At 45.7% G+C, this 14,509-nt stretch overlaps 1 protein-coding gene across 3 annotated transcripts; it reads left to right on the top strand.

Moving 5' to 3' along the window:
• The first annotated feature begins 302 nt into the window (after positions 1-302).
• Positions 303-13,148, top strand: Parp2 (poly(ADP-ribose) polymerase 2). Of its 3 annotated transcripts, none has more exons than XM_075949335.1 (16): positions 303-424; positions 2,358-2,504; positions 2,763-2,833; positions 3,640-3,690; positions 6,314-6,410; positions 6,738-6,813; positions 7,354-7,456; positions 8,286-8,445; positions 8,655-8,793; positions 11,035-11,098; positions 11,173-11,307; positions 11,480-11,607; positions 11,748-11,847; positions 12,368-12,466; positions 12,656-12,780; positions 12,897-13,148. In XM_075949335.1, exons 1-16 carry the CDS (start codon positions 385-387, stop codon positions 13,054-13,056), a joined length of 1,695 nt encoding a protein of 564 aa, XP_075805450.1. In that variant the 5' UTR covers positions 303-384; the 3' UTR covers positions 13,057-13,148. The 3 variants fall into 3 exon arrangements, with proteins under 3 accessions (XP_075805450.1, XP_075805448.1, XP_075805449.1); XM_075949333.1 differs by having other exon boundaries at positions 368-475; XM_075949334.1 differs by having other exon boundaries at positions 370-475; positions 2,763-2,824.
• The last annotated feature ends 1,361 nt before the right edge of the window (positions 13,149-14,509 follow it).

Below are 14,509 nucleotides of genomic sequence, written 5' to 3'. Positions count from 1 at the left end.
CAGGGGCCGGGGAGTGACGAGCACTCAGCGCGTGGCCCCGCCGATGAGCTTCCTCCGCCTGTCGGGCAGGTGGGGCGGCGGTGCTAAAAGGCTCCGGAGCGGCCCGGACTTCACAGTTATGGTGGCTTCCCACGAGGCGCAGCGCCATTATTTGCATGACCCCGCCCCAGACAGGAAACCCGCGCCGTCGTTTGCATGGCCCCGCCCCAGATGGGAAGCCCGTGCTGCTCATTTGCGTGGCCCCGCCCCAGACGGGAAGCCCGCGCTGCTCATTTGCGTGGCCCCGCCCCAGATGGGAAGCCCGCGCTGCTCATTTGCGTGGCCCCGCCCCAGACGGGAAGCCCGCACTGCCCGGTCGCGGTGGTGACGTCGGCCTCTCGCGCCATGGCGCCTCGGCGGCGGAGAGCAGGCTGCAGGAGTCGAGGTGAGCTGCACCGTAACGGCAGACGCGACTGTCCAGTCCTGTTGGCAGCTGGTGGGCATGCAACTAAAAGCAGGTCTTCATGACTGAGTCTAGCGCTGCCAAAGGACAAACGCGTACAGCACAGTGGTTAACTGCTTATGTCAGCTTTTTAATATACATCCGATTTCACAGAGGAAAAAAATCGGATTTTGGAATTGTTGGCTGTGGGCTGCATACTGTGTTCTTAATTGTACCCTGTTAAATTACATACTGTTACTGTACACGATTTTACTTTTTGTACAACGAACTCCAAGGTTCTGAAGCTCCAGTGAGCAAAGCTGGTCCAGACTGTAAGACACTTTACTGACCATGATTATATGATCTAAATTGAAGGTATTAAAGACCAGAGGTTACGGAATCCATGCCGCAAGTAATGAACTTTGAACATCTCTGCAAATTTATTTTGTCCTGTTTTATTAATATATGGTCAGGATAGCAATTTAGGAAGGATTGCTCAGTTTATTTCAAGACTGGTGTGACATTTATTTGTAAACGCTCAAAGAACATCTTAAGTTATTTCTTTTAAAAAATTATTTAATTTTTATGTGTATTTTGTGTGTATGTATAATGTACAGCAAATGTGTGCCTGGGAGCCAGAAGGGGCCATTGGATACCCTGGAACTGCGGTTACTGACACCTTGTGAGAAATGGGACTTGAACCCAAATCCCCTCGAAGAGTGGGGGAACCTCTTCATCACTGACCCATCTCTCCAGCCCCTTTAAATTCTTCAAAAGAATTGGTCAGAATTGGTCATATTGGCTCATGCTTTTAACCCCAGCACTTGGGAGGCAAAGAAGCAGGAGGACTCTGTGAGTTGTAGGCCAGCCTGGTCTACATAGTGAGTTCCAGAACAGCCTGGGCTAAGTAGACAGATCCTGTCTCAAAGTAAAGAGAAACTGTCACGGTGCTGGAGCGTTGGCTTACTGCTTAAAACACTTGTTCCTCTCGCAGAGGACCTGGGTTTGGATTCCAATTTACCCACACAGCTGTTCATAGCCACCTTCCCAGATTTTATGCCCTCTTCTGATCTCCTGGTGCACCAGGCATTCGTGTAGTGCACATACATATTTACAGCAAAACACCCATACACGCAAAAATAAAATAAAAAATAAAATAAAAAGCCGGGCAGTGGCGCACGCCTTTAATCCAAGCACTCATTCAAGGCCAGTCTGGTCTACAAGAGCTAGTTCCAGGATAGGCTCCAAAGCTACAGAGAAACCCTGTCTCAAACAACAAACAAACAAACAAAATAAATAAATAAAATGATAACTTTTTAAAGTTCGTCAGCAGATTAGAGGGCAGGAAGACCTCCACTCAGGCAAAGCTGGTGCTGTGGCTTTAAGATAGGAAGGAATTTCAGAGTATGCAGGATGAACCAGAGCTGGGAGTTTATTAAAAGAGGTGTCCACATACGTCTTAAGCACAGGGGTTAAAAGAGAAAGAAATACCTGGGAAGAAAGACCACCGAACATGAGTGTGGGCTTCGTAAAGAATTGCCGTTCACTGTCTTTATAATATACGCAAAATTTGCCATGTTTTACTCTTCAAAGAGTTGTTAAAGAATTTAAATGAGGTCACATTTTCTGAGGTGGATCTACAGAATCAGAGCGTCAAGGTCTAGATTATGAGGGATGCAGAAGTTAGCTTATCTTTATGTAAGCAATGTTCATGGTCTGTGTAAGACTCCATAGAACAGGAGAGAAATGAGCCCAGTCCTTGCACATTTAGGACATAAGCCTGTCATTGTCATTTTAACATAAACGTATTTGAATATCTGTGTCAGCAACCTTCTCGTCCCCCTAGTTTTTCTTCTGTTTTTATTTTGCTTGAGTGTTGTTTAGCTATTAGATCATCTTCGTTGTGTAGTAATTCTTTGCTTGTTCTTGCCTTTAGCTTCTGAAGTGCTAAATGATGCCAAGAGAGCTAAGAACAGCAACAAAGCAGCGGAAGACTCTCCTCCTGCCAAGAAAATCCGCACATGCCAGGGAAAGGGGCCTGTGGCTGGAGGAAAGGATGCAGATGGGACAAACGGCGAGCAAGGTAGCTAGCCAGGGAGGACATGGGCCAGCTTTCGGGTCTCTGAAAGGAGTGGGATGTATTTCTCCCTTCCCCCTTAAAGAGCAGTGAATTTCCCTGTTATTTGGGCATTCTGCAGTACCAGTCTACTGTGCCGAATTTTTGTTTTCATAGGTTTTCTTTCATAGAAGACCCAGAGGGAAGGGCAGAGTTAATTTTGACAGCAAGTCAGCTCTTCTGATTCCCACATAAGTAATGCTCGTGCTTGTGTGTGTCCCTCAGAGTCGGTGAAGGCCTTGCTGTTAAAGGGCAAAGCTCCTGTGGACCCGGAGTGTTCAGCCAAGGTGGGGAAGGTGAGCGCCTCAGGAACAGGAAGTAAACGTCTTTGTTTCTGTGATTCCTAGCTAGAGTGTTGCTGGTGTTCCTTTTAAAGGTGCTTTCTGAATAATACCAGTGACTCATTTTCTCCAGTGTTGAGAAATACGGCGATGATGTCTATGATGTCATGCAAAATTAGCAGAATATTGGGCCTGGAGAGATGGCCCAGGGGTAAGAACATTTGCTGCTCTTCAAGAGGCCCTTCATGTGGGTTTGGTTCCCAGGCCCCGAAGGACACCTCTCAATCATCTGTAACACCATGTTTAGGTGATCTGATGCCCTCTTCAGACCTCCACAAGTACCAGGCATACATGGAGCATGCACATACATGCAGGCGAAACACTCATGCATTAAGGAATGAATAGATTTAATTTTTAAAAATTCGCAGGGTATCAACATGATTGCCCGGGGTTGCCATCAGCTTTCCCCGGCTTGTTTCCTTTTCACCCAGGAGTGTTAGCTTGTTCAGGGAGGACAGCATGGCTTTGATGAGAAGCTGTCGTGGGATAGCAGAAGTTACTGATGAAGGGGAAAGGATCTAGAAGGAAGCCTACTTAGAACAGGTTCTTTTGAGTTAGACTCCTTTAGGCCTCCATAATTAGAAGAATTAGTGTGGTTTCATTCTGATGATGACAGGCTGTGTACAGCATCCATTTCCTTTCTCTTCCGGAAGACAGATGTTGGATGTGTTGGAGAATAAGCCTTAATTATTGAAGAAACAAAGAGGGTCTCACTTTGCTCGTGAGACTGAATACCCTGATGCTGTTTTCTCTCTTCCCAGGCTCACGTGTATTATGAAGGCGATGATGTCTATGATGTCATGCTAAATCAAGTAAGAGGAAGTTATTTTAAGTGTGGGGATTTCTTTTTTATTATTTTTAATTACGTTTATTTAATGAGTATATTACATTTATTAATTGTGTGGAGGTCAGAGGACAGGTTAAAAGAGTCATTTATTTTCTTCTGCCATGAGGGTCCCTGGGGACTTGGCAGGAAGTGCCTCTAGCCATCGAGCCCTCTTGCTAGCCCAGGCTATCTCAGAATTTCTTCATAATATAAACCACTCACATTTTTCCAGAATTGACATTGGCTTTTTGATTATTACAATGTACTTTTTGCCCATGTTTAAGACTTTTTGTTTGTTTTGTAGGCTTTTCAGTATGTATATTTTTTCTTTGTTTTGTTTTTGAGACAGACTCTGATGAAGCCCAGGCTGGACACACAGTCTAGGATGACCTTCAACCCCAATCTTTTACCTCCATCTTCCAAGTGTTAGGATTTCAGACATGCACCACCACATCTGGTTTTTTGTGCCACCTGGGATCAGACTCAGGGTTTTATGCATGCTAGGCGAGCTAGGTGTTCCACCAACATTGGTTGTTTATTCCTTTATTTATTTTGTCATGGGTTCTCACTGTATGGTCCAGACAGGCCTTGAACTTGTAGTCCCCTTGTTTCCGTCTCTGTGGGACTTGGATCTCGGGGACACAGCTGTCTCACCCAGTCTATCCTGACGTTTTAATATGTTTCATTATTACTGGGCATGTGTGATGGGAGGAGGCACATACCACAGCACATGTGTGGAGTCCGTTCTCCATCCTACTGACCCTAACCCACCCCTTGTCTTTGTGCATATGTGTGTGTGTTTCTAAGTTGTCCTTACTAGCCTGGTAGTCACTCTGTAGACCAGGCTAGCCTCATGCTGACAGTAATCCTGCTGCCTCAGCCTCCTGGATGTTAGGATTACAAGTATGCACTAACATTTTCTTTTTTTTTTTCCTTTTTCTCCCAGTTTGAGAGACCAAGTCCAGTGCCTTGTGCGTGTACATGCCAAGCAAGGCTCTCGCTGAGCTGCATCTCTAATCAGTCTGTTTATCTTCTCTCTCTCCCTTCTCTCTCTCTCCATAACTAGTCTTTCTGTTTATCTTCTCTCTCTCTCCCTCTCTCTTCCTAACCAGTCTTTCTGTTTATCTTCTCTCTCTCTGCCGCTCTCTCTTGTAGACCAGGCTGGTCCTTGAGAGCTTGTTTGGAGGTTCTAGCAGGGGAGCGCAGCTACTCGTATACCCTTGACCGAAGACCGGTCCTCCTCTATTCGGGGAAGGTCGTCCTCTTTGACCGAGCACGCAGCTTCGGGAGGGACGCACATGGAGCGGTGAGGGAGGAAGGGGACACCCGCCTAGCCAGCCAGATCAGCCGAATCAACCCTGGCGATCAATGGGGTGACAGATGTCGCAGCCAGATCGCCCTCACATCCTCTGCCGCTCTCTCTTTATCTCTCTCTCTCTCCTCTCTCTCTTTCTTTCCCTCTCTCTCTCTCTCTCTCACGCGCGCACACACACACACACACAGTTTTGAATAGATACTTGCCCTGTTCATTTATTTCCCAGAGATGACTCATACTTGAATTTGTTTACCTTTGTGTCTCTACATGAGTGGGTGTTGCTCTGAGTGCACATGTATGCTTGCATGGAGAAGCCAAAGGGCAAGTTCAGATGTTGTTCTAGGTGCCCTTGACTAGTTTCGCTTTTCTTTCTTTTTTTTCTTGCTAACCTGTGGCTAACTTAATAGGCTAGGCTGGCTGGCCAACGAGCAGGCTCCAGGAATCTGCCTGTCTCTGCCAAGCAGTGCTGGGATTGCAGTGTGTGTCACCATGCTTAGTATTTTACATGGACTTTAGGGACTGAACACAGGGTCTTGTTTGTTTAGCTAGTACTTTACTGATTGAACTTTCTCACCAGCCACATACTTCAATTTATTGATCTAATATATATAATTCTAACAGCTAACGAGTATTCTTTTTTTAGTACTTCTACCTTAAAACTATTTTAATCCGGGTTGGGAAACTGAGTCAGTAATACTTGCAGTATTAGCTCGAGGATCCCCAGCACCTAAGTAGGAGGCTGGGTACTCTGGTGCATACCTGTAATCCTAGCACTGGGGAGGCTAGGAGACAGGAGGACACGTGGGGCGAGAGACCCTGTCTCAAACCATAATGTAGAATGAAAAAAATACCTTTGAAAGGAGCTTTCAGGACACTTCCATTAGTGTAGGGTGGGGGCTTTCAGAAGAATCCCATTAATGTAGGATATGGATTGGGGTAGGGAGTTCCAGGGGATCCTGTTAATGTAGGGTGTTGGGGTTGGGTAGGTGATTTCAGGAAGATCCCATGAATGTAGGGTATGGGGTTGGGTGGGGGGTGGAAGGATTCAGGAGAATCCCATTGATGTTGGGTAGGGGGTTTCAGGAAGTTTCCAGGATCCCACTTTTAATTCCTAAGAACCCATCATAAAGTTCCTGTTTCTATCCTTACTCTTTGGGATCTATTTGTTTTCATCACGCTCTGCTTTTCTTTTTGGCAATTACTGGCCAGTTATAACCAAGGAAGCAGCAATGGTTTGTGAGACTTCCAACTGTAAAACTCTCCTTTTATGGTATTATTCTCCCCCTTACCACAGACCAATCTCCAGTTCAACAACAACAAGTACTATCTTATTCAGCTGTTAGAAGATGATGCCCAGAGGAACTTCAGTGTCTGGATGAGGTGGGGCCGAGGTAAAGGCTTTGTGATGGATTGTGTGAGTAGCCATTCAGAAACATCTGTGAAAGGACTCAGGAACCCACTTGGGTTTTTGAGGTTGGGGAGTGGCCAGCATCCTCATTAGGAAGCTTTGTGAGGCTGAGAAGACTCCGTCCATTGGACAGATGGTCCTGCTTACAGGCTGTGACACTTGGCATCTCGTGTCGATAGGATCTGTTGCCTGGCCTCTGCACCTTTCCTGTCCCTAAGCAAAGAGACCTCGGGGAGATGCCTCGTTCCTGCTAGAGCTGTACTTGGGGTCACGGGCACGGAACCATCTGTCTATGGCATTTCCTTTGCAGTGGGGAAAACGGGACAGCACAGCTTAGTGACTTGTTCTGGTGACCTCAACAAAGCAAAGGAGATATTTCAGAAAAAGTAAGTGCTGAAAAATGAGTTAAAAACATACCCTTCTTGTTGAAGAATTTCATGTAAGGATAATTGGGCCTAAATGTGGATTCCTTTCTACTCCGATGCCTTGTGATTAGAACATTAAATTGTGTCTTTAGTGACTAAATCAACCTAAAACCTCGAAGGTGACCATCAAGCAAAGCTAAGAAGTTAGAAACACTGGAGACTCTCTGCCTGGAGCTTTAAACTGCTCATGGCAATTCTGAGGGCGACTCTCTGGAGTCTAGACACAGGTTTCTCTGTGGGAAAGGCATTGGTTGTCTATCTTTATTTCATATATCAATGGCTTCTGTGTTTTGGGAGCTGGGAAACCTTATTCTCAATTTTGCTTGATTTCTTTGTTCCCGTTTTTCTGTTCATTCAGTGTCCTAATTTACAGTCACACTATAGAACGCTGGTGTGTGCCTGAGCTGTGAGGGGACATGGGTTGTTGGGAAATCGCTGTGTGCCTCCCTCTGGCAGTGGGCCTTGATTTGCGTGGTTTCCCCACTTCCTTGGACTTCACAGATTCCTTGACAAAACGAAAAATAATTGGGAGGATCGTGAGAACTTTGAGAAAGTGCCTGGGAAGTACGACATGCTGCAGATGGACTATGCTGCCAGTGCGCAGGTAACCCGACGCCAAATGAGCGCCGTCTAGCCAGGTGGTGGAGGCTAGTGCAAGAGCAGAACAGGCTGGGGTATTAGGAGTCACTGCTATCCCCACCTCAGATAACTCTCCCTCATCTTCAATCCCAAAGGGCTAGAAATGCCTTTCTGTGTCTGTGGTCCTAAGACTGCATTCTCCCCTGCTGTGTACTAGAGTTTATGAAACCCAAGGCCCTGGTTCCTGAAGTTCGGTGTTATAGACCAAGAGAGGGCATCAGATCGCATTTCAGATGGTTGTGAGCCACCATGTGGTTGCTGGGAATTGAACTCAGGACCTTTGGAAGAGCAGGCAATGCTCTTATCCACTGAGCCATCTCTCCAGCACCCTGGCTTCACTTCTACACCGCTGTGAGGGGAGCAAGGGCTGGAGGTGCAGGTCAGAAGAATATTTGCCAAGCACACGTGAGGCCCCAGGTTCAAAAGTGAGAATCACAAAAAGAAAGAAAAATAATTTTGACAAACTAAGGTTTCCAAGATACTAAGAACTTTGCTAAAACCTCATAGATCTGAAAATGAAGAAACTTTGTATTAATATGATCAGAAGGGTGTGGCCTAAGAGCCTTGTTTGCACACTTAATGACTTTGTTAGAAGGGCCATTTGTTCCTCCTCTGAGTGCTTCCCTGTGCAAGAGCTATAACAAGATGGGGTGGAAATCACCCTGGCTGCTCTAACAAGATTCCTAACAGAACGTACCAGCATGCAAACACACCGAGGATCACTGTAGCCCTGCTCCCTACGGGGGTTCTAACACACCCTTCAGATATTAGAAGTTGTGTTTACTTTGCTACAGGACGAAGATAAAGTAAAGCAAGAGGAGTCTCTTGAGACTTTGAAGCCAGAGTCAAAGCTGGATCTCCGAGTCCAGGAGCTGATAAAGTTGATCTGTGACGTGAAGACAATGGAGGAGGTGATGGTGGAAATGAAGTATGACACCAAGAAAGCCCCACTTGGTAGGACTTGAGACTCTTCCGCAGCCCTGTGTGTCTCCTGGCTGCTTTAGTGAGCAGTCACGGATTGCTCAAAGCCCCGAATGAGGCAGTGGGATCTGAGGGCTTGAGAGGGTAATGCTGTTTTGAAAATCGAGTTTTAACTGGGCAGGGGTGTATAGTTTATAGGCATGGGACCCTGTTTGGGGTCTGATCTCTGACTGGGCCTCCAGGAAAGCTGACGGTGGCACAAATCAAGGCAGGCTACCAGTCTCTCAAGAAGATCGAGGACTGTATTCGGAGCGGCCAGCACGGGCGAGCTCTTCTCGAAGCATGCAATGAATTCTACACCAGGATCCCACATGACTTCGGGTAGGGGTGTGCTGTTTCTTTCTTCTGCTACTCACTCTTATTCCGTAAGCAACTGCAGCAGCTGTGGTCCTCTTAATCTTCTATTCCTGAGGAAATTGTTACCTTAAACAGAACTGCATCCAATAAGATTTGTAGCTAGCTTAGATATGGGAAGTCGGCACTCAGGAAGTAGAGAGACGCCAGCCTAGATAGAGCCTGTCGCAAGAAAATTGTAAAAACGAAAGAAGTATGAGGCGTAATTTCCCAACTTTATTAGAACCATATTCCTGCCGTAGTGAAAATTAGCTAACTCACGAGAATGCATCTAGCCACTAAGTAAAACACTTTGACACTTTGTAAATCATCCCTCCTCCCATTCCTTTAAGATGACTCACCTACACAAATACCACTTTTCTGAAACCAAATGATCGATATCAAATGAATAAAACCCATTACCACCCTGTGTGTGTCTGTGTGTGTGTATATGTGTGTGTCTCTGTGTGTGTGCATGTGTCTGTGTGTCTCTGTGTGTGCATGTGTCTGTGTGTATATCTGTGTGTGTGTGCATGTGTCTGTGTATATCTGTGTGTGTGTCTGTCCGTGTGTGCGTCTGTGCGTGTGTGTCTGTGTGTGTGCAGTCCTCAGTCCTCGGGCCTTGTACATGTTACCCAGGCACTTTCCCTCTGAGCTACATCCTAGCCCAGTTCATTCTTCATCCTGGTCTTCATTGTTTCCATTTTTCTCTATTGCTTTCTGTGAACTCCATGACCTCAAAGTTGCCCCGAATGGTCAAAGGGTTTACCCCTTCTAGGTTGTCTTCAGACTGCCTTATTAACAACAGTGTAGCTTATTTTGAAAAAAGATCCCATAGAAGAATTTCAACTCTAGTCCTGAACATGGAAATTTTGATTATTCATGATATGTCTATTTGTAGAAAAGCTAACGATAAATAACCAAATATCCTTAGTATGTAGGTGTGTGTGTATCGTGTGACATCCATAGTGGACAAGTACTGGATTAATAATTCATGAAAAACTATAATGGCCTCAAGGATGAGAATTGGAATTAAATGAAATCAGTCCCATACTCATACTGTGGGCTTCCATTCAGTTAAGATTCCTGAAGTGATGAAGTCACAGAAATGGAGGTGAAATTAAGGGAAGAAAAGGGGAAGGGGTGGGTTTGGAGACAATTTTCCTGCCCCTTCGTGTAGTTACAAAAATACTCTGAAGGGACAGATTAGGTTGTACAGAATTAAATACAAACGTTAAGTTAAACCTTGAGCACTGAAACAGTTTGTAGCTAAGATACAGTTATAGACTTTGTAGCTGAGGTACAGCCATACACTTTGTCGCTGAGGTACAGCCATACGCTTTGTAGCTGAGGTACAGCCATACACTTTGTAGCTGAGGTACAAGCACTTTGTAGCTGAGGTACACTTTGTAGCTAAGATCCAGTCATACACTTTGTGCTGTCATTCCTTAGGGAGGACTCCATGAGTCTTCTGAGACAATACAGAAATACCTAGGAATCTCAAACCCAAACATGAATCTAAAAAAATATATTCTTGAGAGAAGACTATAACAAAATAATATTTTATATTATAAATGATTTGAACCAGAATGTAATAATTCCAAAGTATACAAACAAGGGTTGTGTATATATGTACAGATATGTGTACCTGTAAGGAGAGGCGGTGAAAGGCAGATTATAAGCTTTTGTCAAGTTTCCTATGTGATTGCAAGAATCATTCTTTACTGTTGAAATTTGTTTAAAAAAATCCAATTTGAAGAATTTCCTTCCTGCACTCCTGTAAACGGAATGTTGGTGTGATGTATTAGTGGTAGATTTTACTGTTTGTGTCACACCAACACAGTACAAACAGTATGTATTCACTAGTGGATATTAGATGTAAAACTAAATATGTGTTTTATCCTTCTTAGAATGTGCATTTAATATCCCTTTATATATTTAGTCTTTGAAGTCTTTTCACAGGACTTTCTCTTTCAAATAGGAAATCTTGATTTTATGTAGTCCTGGCTGCCCTGGAACTCATTCTGTAGACCAGGCTGGCTTCAAAGTCACAGAAATCCTCCTCCCTCTGCCTCCTGAGCACTGAGATTAAAGGTGTGCGCCACCAAGTCCAACTTTTTTCCTTTTCTTCAGTAAGAAGACATACCCGTTTCCCACAGTACCTGTTTTTGTCCTGTACCGTCTAGCCACACACCAGACACCTCACACTGGTTGTCTCTCTGTTCGTAGCCTCTCTACCCCTCCAATAATCCGGACGGAGAAAGAGCTGTCGGACAAAGTGCAACTGCTGGAGGTGAGCCGTGAGTGCCCGGGAGGTTCTCAGATTCAGCCTGCGCTCCTTGACATCACTTCTGTGTCTCCTCTTAGGCGCTGGGAGACATTGAAATCGCCCTTAAGCTGGTGAAGTCAGAGCGCCAAGGCGCCGAACACCTGCTGGACCAACACTACAGAAACCTACATTGTGCGTTGCGCCCTCTGGACCATGAAAGTAACGAATTCAAAGTAATGAAAATAGTTATTTTCAGTCTTACTCCAGTGAAGCCCTTCCTTCCCATCCCTGTATTTCCCGGGAACTTGGGAGTGTAGAACTCTTTCTTACTGTGTTGTGAGCCCTGCATCCTTCAGCCCGGCCTCGTACAGGGGCTGCACCTGCTGCTCTTCACTCTTTCCACAGGTGATTTCTCAGTACCTGCAGTCCACCCATGCGCCTACTCACAGGGACTACACTATGACCTTGCTGGATGTGTTTGAAGTAGAGAAGGAAGGGGAGAAAGAGGCCTTCAGAAAGGATCTTCCTAACAGGTCTGAGTCCAGCTCAGGGTCGAGCAGACATTTCCTCGCCTGAAGTGTGATGAAGGAGGTTGGATGGTGGCGGAGGCAGCTGGTTGGTTTGTGTGTTGTATTCAGGAGAACAATGGAGTAGAATAACGGGTCTTTCTTAGGATGCTACTCTGGCACGGTTCCAGACTGAGTAACTGGGTCGGAATCCTGAGCCACGGGCTTCGAGTTGCCCCACCTGAGGCTCCCATTACAGGCTACATGGTAAGTAGAGACTGACCTCTAGAGGAACCCAAAGGAAAAAGATAAGAGTTATGATCTTGGTTCCCCAGCCCATATTAGGATTAGGTGGTGCTTCTCTGAAAGAGTTCAGGCAGCTCACTGATAACCACATCACCTCTTACCATGTCCTCTCTCTAAGTTCTGAAAGGAATTGTCTCTTAGGGTCTGAAGGCAGAGCTGTGTGGCCGTCCTGGTGTCTCTGGACTGTGTAGGAAAGGGCAGTGGGGGAGGAACCATGTTGTGTTTATGAGAATGGACCCTCCGGTCAGCGCTAAGTTTTCTTCTCTATAAATTTCTTATCATTTTCTGCTGCTGGTTTGAGGCAGAGTCTCACTGTGACCTTGGGTGGTTTGGAACTTGCTGTGTAGACCAGGCTGGCCTCAAACTCAAAGACCTGCCTGCTTCTGCCTCCTGAATCCAGGGGTAAAAGGTGTGGACAACCATGCCAGGACCTTCTCATAATGGATTAGACAGCTGATCTCCACTTTTGTTGGTGTTTCAGTTTGGGAAAGGCATCTACTTTGCTGACATGTCTTCCAAGAGTGCCAACTACTGCTTTGCCTCTCGCCCAAAGAACACAGGACTCCTTCTCCTGTCAGAGGTAGGCAGGGAACACAGCTATGACCGCTAGTTCACTAAGAAAATTTGACTTTGGATTCAAGAGTTACACCCAGAATGGGATTAAAGTAGGGAATAAAATAGAAATGGGGATGTTCTGGGTATTTCTGGTCGGCTTTGGAATGGCCCACCCTGAACCGAATATAGACATTCTGGATCTTTTCCCTTGCAGGTAGCTCTAGGCCAGTGTAATGAGCTTCTAGAGGCCAATCCTAAGGCAGAAGGATTGCTTCAGGGCAAGCATAGCACCAAGGGGCTGGGAAAGATGGCTCCCGACCCCGCCCACTTCGTCACCCTGTGAGTACCCAGAGCTAAGGCTGCTGGCAGACTTCTTTCAGTTTGTTAAGAATTACTTGTCTGTTTCAACTTCTGGACCAAATGCTGATGTTGACACATTTTCTTCAATTTGGCAGGAATGGGAGTACAGTGCCCTTAGGACCAGCAAGTGACACAGGAATTCTCAATCCAGAGGGGTATACCCTCAACTACAATGAGTTTATTGTCTACAGCCCCAACCAGGTCCATATGCGATACCTTCTAAAGATTCAGTTTAATTTTCTGCAGCTGTGGTAAATGCTGATCTGATAAGCAAGATACAATCTTCAAACAAAAACCACATGTTGTTAACTTTTTGATAATTTGTTTAATAAAATAGCGTAGCTTTATCTCTGACTTTGTGTGTGTGTGCATGCTGGTGTGCACACGTGGAAGCCAGAGGACGGTTGCTGGATGTCTTGTCTGTTTGCTTGGTTCCCAGAACTCACTCTGTAGACCAGGCTGGCCTCCGGCGCAGATCCACCTGCTTCTGCCTCTGCAGTGCTGGGATTAAAGGTGTGCACCACCGTAGCCTGGCCACACTGTCCTCCTGAGACAAAGGCTCTCACTGAATCTGCAGGATTAAAGGTGTGCACCACCGTAGCCTGGCCACACTGTCCTCCTGAGACAAAGGCTCTCACTGAATCTGCAGGATTAAAGGTGTGCACCACCGTAGCCTGGCCACATAGTCCTCCTGAGACAAAGGCTCTCACTGAATCTGCAGGCTGCTGGCCAGCAAGCCCCAGCAATTCAATCCTTTGCACCTCAAAATGCTGGGATTACAGATACGTGCAGCCATACTCAGCTTGTCCTTTAGATTTATTTTTAAGTATGTGTATGTTTCTAAACTGTGTGGTTATATGCACATGAGTGCAGATGCCAGCAGAGAGAGCTGGATCCCCTGGAGCTGGCCTTACAGGGCCCTGGGATGACTGATCTTGGTAAATCAGCTTAACTACACCTGGAATCAACTAAACCAAGCAGCTGGGCATACCTATGAGGGATTTTCTTGATTGGATGAATCACCTGAGATAGAAAAAGTCACCCTACAACTGGGCCACAGTTTCAGGTAGCAGTCCTGTTGTGGAATATCAGCTTATGTAAAAATGTGTTCCATTTGTTTATGTCATGGAATATTAGTGATATAAACATGTGTTGCATTTGTTTACCTATATGCCTAAGGAACCTGATTAGTCTAATAAAAAACTAAATAGCAAGAAGTATAGGTGGGACTTTGAGGCTAGAGAGTAAGGAGGAGGACGAGTCAGGTTTGAGAGAGAGAGGGGGAGACACCAAAGGCCAGCCAACCAGACACAGGAAGCAGGGAAACAGGGAAGCAAAAAAGCAGGACATGCAGAGTGAAATAAAGATAAGCAGCCCCAAACAAAACATAGATGAATAGAAACGGGTTCAAGTAAGTTGCCAGAGCTAGTGGGACAGGCGTAAGCTAAAGGCTGAGCTTTCATAATTAATACGAAGTCTCCATGTTGTTATTTGGGAACTGGTTGGCAGCCCAAAGAAAATTCCAGCTACATAGCCCATGAAAGGGCATGGGGGAAGGGAGCCTTTACTTTTGGCTGCTCTTACACTTTCTGGCGAGCTCATCTCCTGTTACTGAGGCATTCTTTGACTGGTCTTTGGAGCTCCAATGTAGACTGAAGACCAGGAGCATTCTAGGTGTTTCCTAGGATTCCAGCGCCTGACTGAAACT

This window comes from Microtus pennsylvanicus, chromosome 15 (assembly GCF_037038515.1).
Source record: "Microtus pennsylvanicus isolate mMicPen1 chromosome 15, mMicPen1.hap1, whole genome shotgun sequence".
Lineage (NCBI taxonomy): Eukaryota > Metazoa > Chordata > Mammalia > Rodentia > Cricetidae > Microtus > Microtus pennsylvanicus.
This window is presented reverse-complemented; position numbering and strand designations above follow the sequence as displayed.